This window comes from Perca flavescens, chromosome 6 (genome assembly GCF_004354835.1).
Source record: "Perca flavescens isolate YP-PL-M2 chromosome 6, PFLA_1.0, whole genome shotgun sequence".
Classification (NCBI taxonomy): Eukaryota; Metazoa; Chordata; class Actinopteri; order Perciformes; family Percidae; genus Perca; species Perca flavescens.
This window is the reverse complement of record NC_041336.1, coordinates 14,934,108-14,947,614: the sequence shown is the minus strand read 5'-3', so window position 1 is coordinate 14,947,614 and position 13,507 is coordinate 14,934,108. Positions and strand designations below refer to the sequence as shown.

The 13,507-nt window shown below is 40.8% G+C and overlaps 1 protein-coding gene across 2 annotated transcripts; it reads right to left on the bottom strand.

Annotated features, from left to right (window-relative positions):
* Positions 1-712: 712 nt before the first annotated feature.
* zc3h12aa (zinc finger CCCH-type containing 12Aa) lies at positions 713-7,471 on the bottom strand. Of its 2 annotated transcripts, none has more exons than XM_028581711.1 (6): positions 7,260-7,471; positions 5,642-6,090; positions 4,998-5,137; positions 2,573-2,807; positions 2,280-2,386; positions 713-2,161 (listed from the first exon to the last, which is right to left on the bottom strand). In XM_028581711.1, exons 2-6 carry the CDS (start codon positions 6,013-6,015, stop codon positions 1,143-1,145), a joined length of 1,875 nt encoding a protein of 624 aa, XP_028437512.1. In that variant the 5' UTR covers positions 6,016-6,090; positions 7,260-7,471; the 3' UTR covers positions 713-1,142. The 2 variants fall into 2 exon arrangements, with proteins under 2 accessions (XP_028437512.1, XP_028437513.1); XM_028581712.1 differs by having other exon boundaries at positions 5,642-6,033.
* Between the last annotated feature and the right edge of the window lie 6,036 nt (positions 7,472-13,507).

Genomic DNA, 13,507 nt, shown 5'->3' with positions numbered 1-13,507 from the left:
TTGCAAAATGAGATGCAGAGTACAACATTTCTTAGTTTGTAAAACTGTTGGGCTCTCCGTGATTTTTCAGAAAAATGGTTGTATAGAAAGCTCTGTGTGCGTAGGAGACGTACTTGTGAAATTTAGTGAGGGAGTTTGGTAGGAATCTTGGGCAATAAGTTATGATGTAAGCATAAATGATTGCCAATACTAAGTTCCTGATAAACCTTGGAGACATATTTACAGATGCATTAGCCAAGCTCAAAAAAGACTGGTACAGCAGTCACCATACAAGTAAGACCTGACACATGACATTCTTTATTTTTTAATGACATGGTTTTTCCTTGACATGCTTACTATGAATGTATCTTCAGTATATAAAGTGATTTCTAAAAGAACATAAGCTGCATGAGAACCAAATTCCACATTTGTATTATGTTTCAATCGCACAGTGATCCTAATACATGTGTAGTATTACACCAACACTTTTTCTGAGAATAGTTTCATGAAACTGATGCCGATTTACAGGAAAAGGGTGATGACATACAAGCTATCGCTAGTGTCAAAGTCTTCTCAATTTCCTTGTTAGGTCAGGATTTATTGTGAAATACATTTTGGCTTTGGGCGGCCACAGCATATTGAAATATACTACACCTTACAGAGATAATATTGCAAGCTGTTTTGGAGAACTACAGTGAAAGTAAAAAAAAAAAAATATATATATATATATATATATATATATATATTTTATGATTCGTTATTGCATGAGAACTTATTTTTGGGAAAAGCATTAAAATATTTCACATTTGACACAATATGCATCAACAGTCAAAACTCTAGAAACTCAGTCATAACTACTTTTGGTCTAGAGGCACTTTTCATCCAAAACACTGGATGGCAAGGTAACATTTGACTACAATGTCATACAAATGCATATAACAGATTGTCTTAACTGTTCATACATAGGAAGGCAAACTGCACTTCTTTAAAGGCACATTACATAGAATAAAACATATTTTCAATTAGCTTTCAAATCACTCAACCATAGACACTATAAAAGCTTCTCAGAAGATTCCTCATTTGTTATGATAGAGAGTCAACACGAGTATCATGTTAGTTCTGACTGAAGAGGATGCAAGGGAAGAAAATCATCAGAGGAACTATCAGAATATCCCTCTCTGAGCCTTTAGGTTGAGGATCTCTGCAGCCAGTTTCTCCGCATTCATCACATGTGGAAACATTTCCATGACTGTGTCCACCTGAAGAGGGTTAAAGATGGCTTGCAGCTTCTTGCGGAGTTCCAACCTTTGTGGGTCAAACGCAGCAGAGGATGACTGTTGTTGGCCCCAGGAGTGGTACTGATGGCCTTTGTAAGAGCAGTTGTGGGAGTGTGAGGAATGGACCGAAGAGGGGATACTACATGATGTCCTGGGTTGGAGCAGCCCCTGAAAGGGATCTGACCAGTATTTTTGCTGATGATGTGGCGCTCCACTGTAATGGAGATGGCTGGGGAGGCTGTTTTGGTGTGGCACACCAGTTGGAAACATGTGAGGAGGGTAGGTGTCATATTTAGGTTGACCCTTGATGTCCGGGTTTCCATTATGCTGCAGGTGAGCTGTTGAGGGCACTACATGGGAACAGCACCTGCAGGACTGGCTGGTGTTTTTTTTCTCTGAATGCACTGGGGCAAGTCTGTGTCCAGGGAGGGCACCTTGCTGCTGGGGCCTGAGCCTGTGGGAGTAATGTGAAAAGTCAGAGAACTGACTCTCATAAGAGCCAAGGCCAGAATCCAGGTACTCGTGAGAGATGTTGGCATAGTAATGATTGGGCATGGAGTGCTCTTTCTGACACTGGCCCCCTGTTATAGGACAGGGCATTTGATTTGGACTTTTTCGAGGATCCTCCCAGTACAGCAGTGTATTTTCACAAACCTGACTGGGATATGAAGAACTTTGCTGGTCTCTAATGTGCTCTGTGTTAGAGTCTTGAGGATAGGAAAAGGCATTATGAGCAGGCCCAGGATCAGACTGAAACTGTCTGGGTGATAATCTGGCATTTCTCTCTTCTTTTACAGTAGAAATCTGGGCTTTCTCTCTCAATTCATCAGCCAAGGACAGGTAGGACTGGTTTGACCGCTCAGGATGGTAGAACTTACATTTGAGGCCGTAAGTGCACTTTCTGTCTGAGGATACAAAAATGGTGACACACACAAAAGGTATAAGTCATCTCATTTGGGAACCAGCTTACTTCCTTGTCCAAAAACTCTAAAGGAATGAAACTCTGTGCTTATCATATCTTACCATATGGACAGAGCTGTCTCTTTTGCTCCGTAGGCAGAGGTTTTTTCCGAAGGAAGTTGTCAAGACTGGGGCCATGGCGACCCAGAGGGTCATCTGGGGGCATGAACCTAGACAAAAAAACCCAGATATAACTGATTTCTTCATTTACTTGTGACAAATCAGCTGAGTGCTGCATAGTCATGTTTCCCTGATTACACCCGTAAGAGAAAATATTCCCTCTGGAACAACTTTAAACAGCATTAAAATGTCAAACCTCTCACGCTCAGGTAGAAAAAAATAGGCTAACTGCTTACTTGTCATTCACAAAGGAGAACATGAGGAGCCTCTCTTCGATGCATTTCTTCCACTCAGGTCTTTCTCCTTGGAGGTCACGGTAGGTGTCATTGGATACAATCACTCCATCCGACTCATACGCCAACTTAACGATAAAGCGGTCATCATAGCAAACCACTCGCTTACCACCAACACGGCGCGATGGAGTGAAGACCACTATTTTCCGTTTTTCAAGCTCTAGCAAGATGTGTTGATCTAAAACAGCAAACAACCATGAGTTAGAGGGCTATGGAGAGAGGTACTTGCATTACCGGTTTTGTTGAACGTTGTTTATAATACAAATAGCTTTGAAATGTAACAAGACACACATTTGTCATGATCCTCAACCGCATGTCGAAGATACAAAACACCACTGAGCAGTTTTCAAAAGCACCACCAATCAAATAGAAAACAAAAGACATCCGACATCACCTGTACAAACATCATAACAATCTAATATGTACATTATATCATATTACTCTACTTGCAAAATGACTGAATGAAAACATAATACACACACTGTAGGTGCTTATTACACAAGAGGCCAGGTTACATGAAAGTTAGACTGAGCTACAACCTTACAGACAAAGGTTACACTTTACTTGAAGGTATCTACATAAGAGTGACATGACACTGTCATGAATGTGTCATAAACATTATTAACAAGTCCTAAATGTTTATGAACTAACACTTCTGTCATTAGGTTTTTGTCATGACAAGTTATGGTTAGGGTTCATGTGTCATGACAGTGTCAAGTGTTACCCAGACAAAACACACAAGCACTTCTCTAACTAAGTGACTGTCTTCACGTGACCGCTTGCTGTAGATGACTGTCAACAGTTAACTATGCAATAAGACTAGGTGTGGAAGAAAAAACCCAGCTGTACTTACTGATGGGGCTTTTCCAGGAATGACTGTGAGCTGACTTTTACTTCCTTGTTCGGGGATTGCAAATAGAACCTTTGAATTGCTTCACCCAGGGTGCACAATTACTAATAAATCATGAGAGCTACAAGGTGATGATGCATCAGTTTTAAAAGGATGGTCCACCCTTTGTTGTTGTTGAAGATACCAGACATTAGATAAGCATGAATAGCTTTAAATCATGTTGCATTAGACTGAATAAAAGGCAGCTTCTCTACTCAAAGAGATTGTGTTGTATAGATATGATAGTACTGTAATCTGGATTGTTCAGGTACACCCGGAGACGTTAGTGACTCAGCTGTCTGAAATGTAGAGCTCTGGCTGTAGTCTCTCGGCTTCATATGGAAACATAACTTGGTAGCCAATTGGGTAAATCTCTGTTACACAATCTTAACTGTGTTGCCCCATGGCTTTGGCATGAGTTCAGTAGTTCTGCCTCAGACAGAACTGTAACAGTATATCATAGCTACTGTGGAACTGAATCACAGATACAGGAATATACACACCTACAGCTACAATTTCAGAGGAGATTTAAATGGTTGTCATATTCACATTTCTTGGAAAAGGAGAAGCTCTATAAAGGAAAAGATGTCTTTAGAGACAAAGCAAAAGAACCACTGGTTCCTGGCTAGTTAAACAACGTAGAAATGTGCTTAACACGCCTACCAACACCTTATCAATTAGTTATATCTTGTTTGTTTATTTATTTTTAAAGTGTGAAGCGACAATTAAGTTACATCAGGTTTATGTATTGGACTATTTCTTGGGTGGGATCAGTTGGCCGGGAGTCAATGGGAGTTACTCAAAATGCCCATCAAAATATTCTGTCTGCAATAACTGCATTTGACATAAGAAGAATCACAAATTATCATTTCATTTAAGGTATGCATACTGGCTTCCAGTCTATCTCCCCGATGTTGGTACTTGCCGCTTTTGTAAGGTGTTGTCGGCTAGAAAAGTGCAGAGACATAAATTCTTTATTTTTTTTTTTACTGTCTCCAAGGGGTGTTCAGGGCATGTAGGAACAAATCTCCATCACATCTAACACATTTTAAAAGTGAACTGACTTTACTTTATCACCATTGTCACTGAGCGAATCAGTAGCTCTAAGTGGAGCTCCCCTCAATGGTGTCGTTGTCAGCTCAGCTGTATTGCACATTAGTTACTTTCTTGTTAAAAGCATATTGAAAGATTGCAAAAGCCAAAGAGACTATTTCATACCAAACCAAAAAGAGTCATTCATGGGTTGGTTCACTAGTCATGGGTGAACAAAATTAACTGGGTCCGTCACCCCTGTTAAAAATTAAGTTCAGTGCTGTGGCTATTAACTGAAAAGGTAAGCTAGTTAGTCTGCCTGACCTACTGGCCACTCAAGTTTATGACTTCAAGGTAAAGAATTGAACACTACTAACACACTATTAGCACTCCTGTGCTTGATGAGCACCATCTGTCTGCTTGGTCGTGCACTTCTTGTATTCTCACCTGTTATTGGGGCATCAGGTCTGGGCTGCTCTTTGCGCCAAGTGGGTACAAACACAGTAATGGTATTATGACCTCTGTCCAAGAAGAAATTCACTGCAAGCTGGATGCCTTGACATGAGAACACTTCCTTGTTGCCATGACTGTGAGAAACAGGGGCGAGAAGATTAGTACAACAATTTGACTATAAATAACATGAAAGGGCGAGGTAAACATTCAGTTGATCTGTGTAAACACCACACACCTTTGAATGTTCTCTCGGAATATTACTCGTTGTCAACTCCCTGTATTTCACTCCATGTCTATATGAAAGGTTGAGATTGTGAGGTGTGTGCCTAGAATTTGCATATTGTAGCAGCGGCCTTCACAAAAACATGCATAGGCAGGGTGGTGAACGCCCCCCTTTTTAAAATGACATGACGATGGATGTTTCAGTGTCAGAATTAAATGAAAACATGACAATGATTGATGGCAGTTTGACAAGTTATTTTAGAGGCGCCTAACACTCCTAAGGAAGACAACACCTGCTTTGGTTGTTATGTCACTTTTGTGTACTGTCTGCAATTCAAAGTAGCAAAAAATAGCCATAAAAACTGTTAATTATGAATTAAGTTAATGATCTAGGGAAAGGAGCTTATCAAGATTACCTCATGGAAACATTGCTGCCGTCAATAACAATAGGCCTCAATTCTGTGTTTGTATTCTTCTGATCCCCGAGTTGTGGTATGATTCTGCAGGGTCTAAGAGTCCAACTGGGAGGCAGCAGCGGGTCCTTTTGGCCTGTGCTCCTCTCATCGCTGTCAGAACTGGACACGTAGGGTGCAGCGATGGTCCTGCTGCGAACCAGCTCTCCCAGCACCGAGTTGGTGTCTGTGTTTAGGCCCAGCTTCCTCAGAGCAGCCTTCACTTCTGCTGAGGAGTAACCCAGTTTCCTGAAGGAGTCCACTCTGAGCTGGAGCTCCTCGCTGTCTGGTTCGAGCAGGTCCGACGCTGAACTCTGGCTGGGAAGTGCCTGATCCATCCTGGAGCATCTGGGCCTCTTTTCAGCAGCATAGAAGACGTGTTACACAGCCTTAGGGTGATAATCATACACTGACTGAAGGAAAATTACATTTAATTAGGAATACAGATTTATTTGACATAATGTATCCTCTTCACATTCAGTTTTCACATTTTGTTTCCCTTCAAGTAAATACAATCTTATTCCACACCGTCTGACAGAACCCTACATATTTTAAATTGGTTCAGTAAGTTAACTATTCTACAACCAAAGATTACATACTTTTTTATGACTAAACCATCAAATTGGAATATTCTAGATGCCTTTTGTATAATTTATACATATTTCCCAAAAATTCAGCCTGGCATGTTTGGTATCTGTGTAAACTCTGATATCTCTACGAGATTAAACAGTCAGTTGTTGGTTTTTATGCAACAATGCCACTCTCTGTTGCTCAATTGTCATTGTTTTTAACTTGTCTTACACTTAAATGATAGTCAATTTGATATTTTGGGGTTTGGACTGTTGGGTGAAGAAAAACAAGACATTTAATGATGTCACCTTGGGCTCTACTGTGATGGACAGTTTGTAAGTGTACATGTTGTATAGGCCAAACCCAAATGAATTGAATAATTAAGAAAACAACAGCCAGATTAAGCAATCATAAAAATCCTTGTTAGTCAACACTTTATTTGCCTTCATTTTAAGGAGGCTACTTTCATAAACTAAAGGCCTCTTTACCAATCATTTATATTCCACCTTAATATGCTATTGACAGTATTGTCATTAGCCATTGTTGATGTTATTATGTTATATTATCATTTGGTGTATCTGATGAAGCTATAAATTCGAAAAGCTTCATTTTATGTAAATGTAGCCATTTAAATGTGGTACTTGTTACATTTGATTATCAGGAGTTCAACTAAAATGAAAATGACTCGCCTACCACACAGCATGCAGGTAGCCTATAAGAGGCCTGTAGTCCTAATATACAGTAGGCCCAGCCTACAGTGTGGTCTACTCATCTTTACTCTCTACCGTTAAATAAAGACAGCTGAACATAAACGTAAGAAACGCTGCGCCACTGTTATTTTACATGTAAGCCTATTTTGTAAACGAGTACGCTAGAAGACACACCGAATGTGATACTACACCTGACTCAGGTGATAAGTGTTCAACGGGACATTGCCCATGCTAAACGGTTGGCAGGTTATAACGTCTCTTTTCTCGTCAACAAGTCTCACCACAGAGGCGAATCAACTTACCTCCACTGGTCGTCTCTTTCTGCTCGCGTCCCGTTTGTTAGCAGGAGTCCCTTAAAACTCCCGTTAATGTTGTACAGTAACTTTGACACGGTACTGACTTCCTAGCACCTCCCTCTTGGAAAATGATTTCTTCCCTTTTCCTCCTACTCACGGAGGCATGCTGAGCCTTGAAAGATTTGCATAAATCAGAGATACGATAAGGTTTTCGTTTCCGTCAGTCAGTCAGAGAGAGAGAGAGAGAGAGAGAGAGAGAGAGAGAGAGAGAGAGAGAGTGTGTGTGTGTGTGTGTGTGTGTGTGCGTGTGCGTTTGTGTCTGACACATTTTGATGATCCAGTGAGAAGATTCATTTAAGGAAGCATTATTAGTTTGGGGAAAATATAAATTTGATAGTGTTTTTTTTAAATAAAGCTTAAAGCTTGAGACTGGAGCAATGCCTCTGTCATTTCTTTTGGAGTAACCTTCCATACCTTAGGCTATCTGTGTGTGTGTTTATCAGTGGATCTCTTTTTTCCACTTATCTTATATAAAAATCATATCGAGGACAAGACGCCCCCTCGTGGTTCCAGGGCAAAAAAACAAACCTCCGTTTTTTTTTTTTTAATGTACTCCGATTTTTATTGAAGTGTAAAAGTTGAATCAAAGACACAAATACCTTAATATTATGTTCCATTTAAGATACTTCACTTGAGTATGCTATTTTATACATCAACCACACTACTTTCAGAGGGAAATATTGTATTTATTAGGCTACTCCGCTTTTAAAATATTGGGGGGAAAAGGTTGATTTTGCTATTGTAATTATTACTTTTACACATACATCTGTGGCAGTGGAGCCTGTGGGACCACAAACAAAGAGGAAATAAAGCAAATTCCAACAACATACAATGGTTAATACCAACACATTACCTCCCAAAAAGTACATACTGAAATCATATTATATTTTTTCAGTAGGGGGCATTTTCCTCCTTTTTACCCTGTTTATTATATTGTATTACTGTAATAATAACTGCACACCTTGCAACAACTCAAACACAACAGCTCATGTCTGATTGTTCTATAATTTCCCCACTAGATGTCACCCTCGCTTCATGTTCTCCCACTGCAGAGCTCTCACCGGAGTGATTATGGAAGATGTTGGTCTGCAGATGGCTGTGGCTTCAGTAGGCTGGGGGTTAAAGGAACATGCCGACTTATTGGGAATTTAGCTTATTCACCGTAACCCCCAGAGTTAGACAAGTCGATACATACCCTTCTCATCTCCATGCGTGCTGTAATGCTGTCTGACGGCTCCAGCGGCATCAGGCCAGCACAGAACATGCAGGTGAATGGTTCCAGCAATCCTACTGCTCCGAATAAGTGACAAAATAACGCCAACATGTTCCTATTTACATGTTGTGATTTGTAGAGTCACAGCGTGTACAAAAAACAACGTAACATGAGACACAGCCATCTTCTAACTGTAAACAAACCGGGAACTATATTCTCAGGCGGAAGAATATAGTACTTGGGCGGAGTGATATGCTCGCAGCAAGCCTGTCTGAGAATATAGTTCCAGGTTTGCTTACTGTTAGAAGATGGCTGTGTCTCATGTTACGTTGTTTTTTGTACACGCTGTGACAAATCACAACATGTAAATAGGAACATGTTGGTGTTATTTTGTCACTTTTGTCACAATTGGGAGCAGTAGGCTAGTTGGAACCAGTTACCTGCAGGATCTGTGCTAGGCTAAGCTAATGCTGGAACCGGTGAGAAGGGTATGTATCGACTTGTCTAACTCTGGGGGTTACGGTGAATAAGCTAAATTCCCAATAAGTCGGCGTGTTCCTTTAAGCTGTGAAGTTCTTTCTAGTGTGTGTGTGTGTGTGTGTGTGTGTGTGTGTGTGTGTGTGTGTGCGCCCGCGTTTGTAAACAACCCTTTGTGTACAGGGTTAATGGCACGGTTGAGTTGGGATCACACTGCGTGCAGCTGGTTAATGGCATATACAGAGTTGAGTTCCGGAGAGTGGAGAAAGTAATCAGGGCCAGTTGCCAGGTGGTTGCCTCCTCTGAGGGCCCACACCATTGGTCCCAGGTGTCTCTAAGGCTTGATATTACTGCAGGGCAATGAGCTGAAGCCAGCAACCATGAGTTGGGGTGAACACACGCACGCACACACACACACACACACACACACACACACACACACACACACACACACACACACACACACACACAGTCCAGACTAAAAGAGAGCATACACACATAAATTCACACCTTTGTACAAATGAGTTATCCATGACTTTATATGTGGGAGAGTTTCCAAGTGCATTATGACAAAATATCTGTTGTATCACACTTGGCATGAAGGACAGTTATATAGTATTTTATTGAATTCAATCTTTAAAAGCTCCATTTAGCTTACACTGTGTGTGGTTGAGTGTATTGTTTTGCAATTTATGGCTAGATTATACTGGAAGGCATCATTGGCATCCAGAGAGCTATTGTCCAGTAATGCAGATCTTGAACCTTGCTCAGAATCAAAGTGCCCGAGACTGGATGAGATTAGTGCAGATTGGGTATTGTGAACATCAAACGCTTATTTCCTGAACATCTTGGAGGGAGGCATTGCCCTGCTCGAAGGCATTTCTTTTTTCCTCCAGGCAGGTGTAGTTTGGCAAGGCTTGTTAAACCTGAGACAGTTGATCAAATATTCAGCCAGGCTCATTGTGCTGCGAGCTGAGAGCTTGGATGTAGCTGGTATAGTGCAGTGCTGATAAAAAACAGCTTTATAGTGCCTCAGTGCTGGCCTCCCTTTGTTATTCCTTCCGTTGCCCGGGTCAGCCGTCTGTCAGAAAATTTAATTTTTGTATGATTTCTTTAAAAAGAACCAAAGTAAAGAAAAGGCAGCCTTTAACTGGAGTAATCCATCTTGCGCCAATGGTGTCAGAGTGATTCACGATTTCCAATTTAGCCATGGTTTGAATCTAAAGTAAATCAGGCAGGACGGCTACACCCTTTGTGCAGCCGGACGACAAACCCTCAGTGACAAGAGCTTTCAAATGAACATATCCCCCACATTCATCTTGCTCATTTATTACTTTAGACACCCCGCTGCTTGTCCTACATAGATCAGCAAGCAAAGACCTCCTGGCATTGTGTGTGAGGGTAGAGAAGGTATGGCATTAAAGCTGGCTAGGTGGCTATAGCTTTGATAGAATGAAATGGAGAGGCCCAGGTTTTAAGTCTGTGTTTAACTACATTTGCTTTGATTGGTGACAACTGAATTTACTGAGCAGAATGTGATTGCAATTTAGTGACGACTCCAGCCTGCTACATCTACCCACCGAGATATATTCCAGAAGCATTTCTATTTATCTAGGCATCACATAAATCAACCTTCGTACTGGCCAGCAATCAACTAACAAAGTTTCTTGCCTCTTTTACATGTATTTTTTATTCTACTGTAGGCTATATATGCTCACTCCTTACCACCAAACACTGGGGACCTAACAAGGTATGTTAAAGTAATAAAATGTGTTTTAAGCTGCTATAATCAATATTTTTAATATAACAATGGATACAATAACTATGTGTAATGTGAAACGGGTAGCTCATAAGGACAAACCCACAGAGAATTATCAACCAACTCTGCAGTTCCCTCTCCGGAGCATTTTAGTGTCTTTTCACTCATTGTTTTGGTTTTATGGCCTGAGATTTGACTGTTTTGGATCATATAATACACTATAATAGATGAGCATTTAGCGGCTATAGAGTCAGATGTTTCCTTCATGAGTTGGTGGAGACCAAATTCATCAGGTGGACTGAAACACAACTACAAATGAATTCAAATGCTGTAGGAACAAATGCTGGATGTGTAAATAAGCAACCGTTTGCTAACATTTTAGCCACAACAACTTTATATGGTAATAATCTGTCGATGTTGTGTTTACAGCTTGTTTCCCTGCAGTGGCCAAAAAAATCAGTTCAAGTCTGTCCGTAGGTACATGCCAATTCCCTTAACTGCATCCGTTTTCCCCTCTTGCATCTTTTCATGATCAAGAAGAGAATAATCTTTCTGATAAATTAAGACAGGTATGGTTCTTTTGTTAATTAAATCTACACACACAACACAGATCCATGGTGAATCAGAAAAGCCAACTTCTAAAACCTATTGTAGTTGAGCTGTATTTGTCTGTCCACTTCGAAATGAAACTGCAGTGCATGTTGTGGCACAGTTTTAGATCAGTCCGATCAGCTGCAGCGAAGGTGGGTCTCATGTAGCCTCGCTCCTCAGAGCAGAAACAAGAACACTGGAATGGCCTTCATGATAGCCGACCACAACGATTTTCGGGTCAAGCAACTATCATGAAGCAAGGGAATCAAAAAAGTGAATTGGGATGTACCCAATGTGTATTGTCATCTATTCTGTTAAACAATTGAACTTGAACAAGATCATCTGTCTTTTTCTATTTTTGTACTTGGGTGAACTGCACCAACTATCCAACAATCGTGCGAGCACTTGCTTCTTTGCTTGCAATAAATGTGGTCCAGCCGGCCATAGATCATTTAAACATCATTGCGGATAGGTGCACTGGATCCCAATGCAGCTCCAGTCCTTGCAGGTGTAACCTCAGCATGAGGTCCAAGAGCACCAACAACGTTCTGATTAATTGTTCCTGTCAGTTTAGGTCATTTAGGTCTACCTGTTATTCTGCATATTACTCATATCTGCCCCAACAAAGGCGCACGCTCACAGCAATGCAGGAGGACGTACAGGTACACAGAAGTGCGTACACGGTCAGACACAAACCAACAGACACGGTCACTAACACAAAGACACAAATAAAACCTCATCCAAAGCCCGGCCTCATGTGTGAAAGCAATTCATGCTCAGGCAGTCAGGCAACGCTCCAAGGTATTCATTACTATTGATGTCAGAATCCACAACGAGAAGTGATGGCTGAACCTCCTGCAGTCTGTACTGTTTAAAGCCGAGCTCCTCTCCCCCAGCTGTTGCGCTCTGTCTTCACTTAGAAAGGAGACTGTGATGATTAATGCACTCTCTGCTGGAATCTCAGGGAAAGAACCTGGAGTTTCTGCTGAAGTGTTTCGCTCATATTGTGGTGATTCAGTCACACAATATCAACACTGTGGAGTAACGCTGAAAAATAACAAAATAGAAAATCATGACCGTCTCGCATTCTGCCATGTGTGCTGCTCAAGATAGATTAAGCTGATGCCTGTTTGCTCGGAGTATTGGCTGTTTTTCACTTTCAGCTACCAATTCAACATTCTGAACTTGTAACAGCTTTTATTAATCAAGACGGTTATGGCCTGTAGAAGCTAAGCATGGTAATGACATTGTATTTTGGTTATTGGTTTATCATGGTGGTGGATAATGTTTTATGGCAACATCAATTGTGATGTTTGTAGGCATGTTGATAAAAAGACATTTCCATTCTACTGAGAAAAAAAGGTGACATGGTTCTATGGTGTGACAGCTGCTCTCTCTTCTCTCATTCAGTAGTTGATTACTTTGATGTCTGTTCCCCTCAGGACTCCTGCTCTTTGCTGACGGTGCTCTGTGTTGCTGTTTAACCTGTATACTGATAACACAAACTTGATCCGGCCTGCTGGTGCTGCTGAAAGCTGGAGATACTACTCATCTTGGTGAGCGCAGCTCCCCAATGCTTTTCTCATGAAAACCTGCAGGGTTGGTAGCTTTGTTGTTAATTAAATAACGCTTTAATATATTCTGAGAGCTTCTAATTCCTTTTGCTCTCATGATATACAGTAAGATACATATTCATTTTTGGATTTTGCCTCATTCTCTAGAAAAGTATTACAAATTTTGAAAACTTTCAAGCGACATAATAAAAAACAAATACATGGTCAAAATTAAAAGAGGAGAGGCCGAGATATCTTGACTTTTAGTTCCTAGTATGTTTCAAAAACACTGGATAATACATTTCCCATAATGCAACCAAGCATCATTTCATTTGACCCACCTTGCCAGGTAAATGCCCAAATCTTCCAAACTCAACAAAACACTGTACACAACTGTATTTTGCAGGCTGCATAGTATGATGAGTGTTGTGATGTAAATGTAGGCCTAAAAGGTGCAGAAAATATAGTTAGGGACAAGACTTGAGTAGCTGGAGTTCTTAAAATTTTGATTTATTTTGAGGTGAAAACTGTAATGCGCTAAAATTATCTGCCCCAAATCATAGATGGGTGGCAAATTGAAGACTAAACCAAGAGTGGAGAA

Coding starts and splice junctions, on each gene's coding strand:
- zc3h12aa (XM_028581711.1), bottom strand. CDS start 6,015: ATGGATCAGGCACTTCCCAGCCAGAGTTCAGCGTCGGACCTGCTCGAA. Junction 2,387..2,572: donor TTCTCCTTTGTGAATGACAA/GTAAGCAGTTAG, acceptor TTTTTTGTCTAG/GTTCATGCCCCCAGATGACC. Junction 2,162..2,279: donor GAGACAGCTCTGTCCATATG/GTAAGATATGAT, acceptor TTGTATCCTCAG/ACAGAAAGTGCACTTACGGC.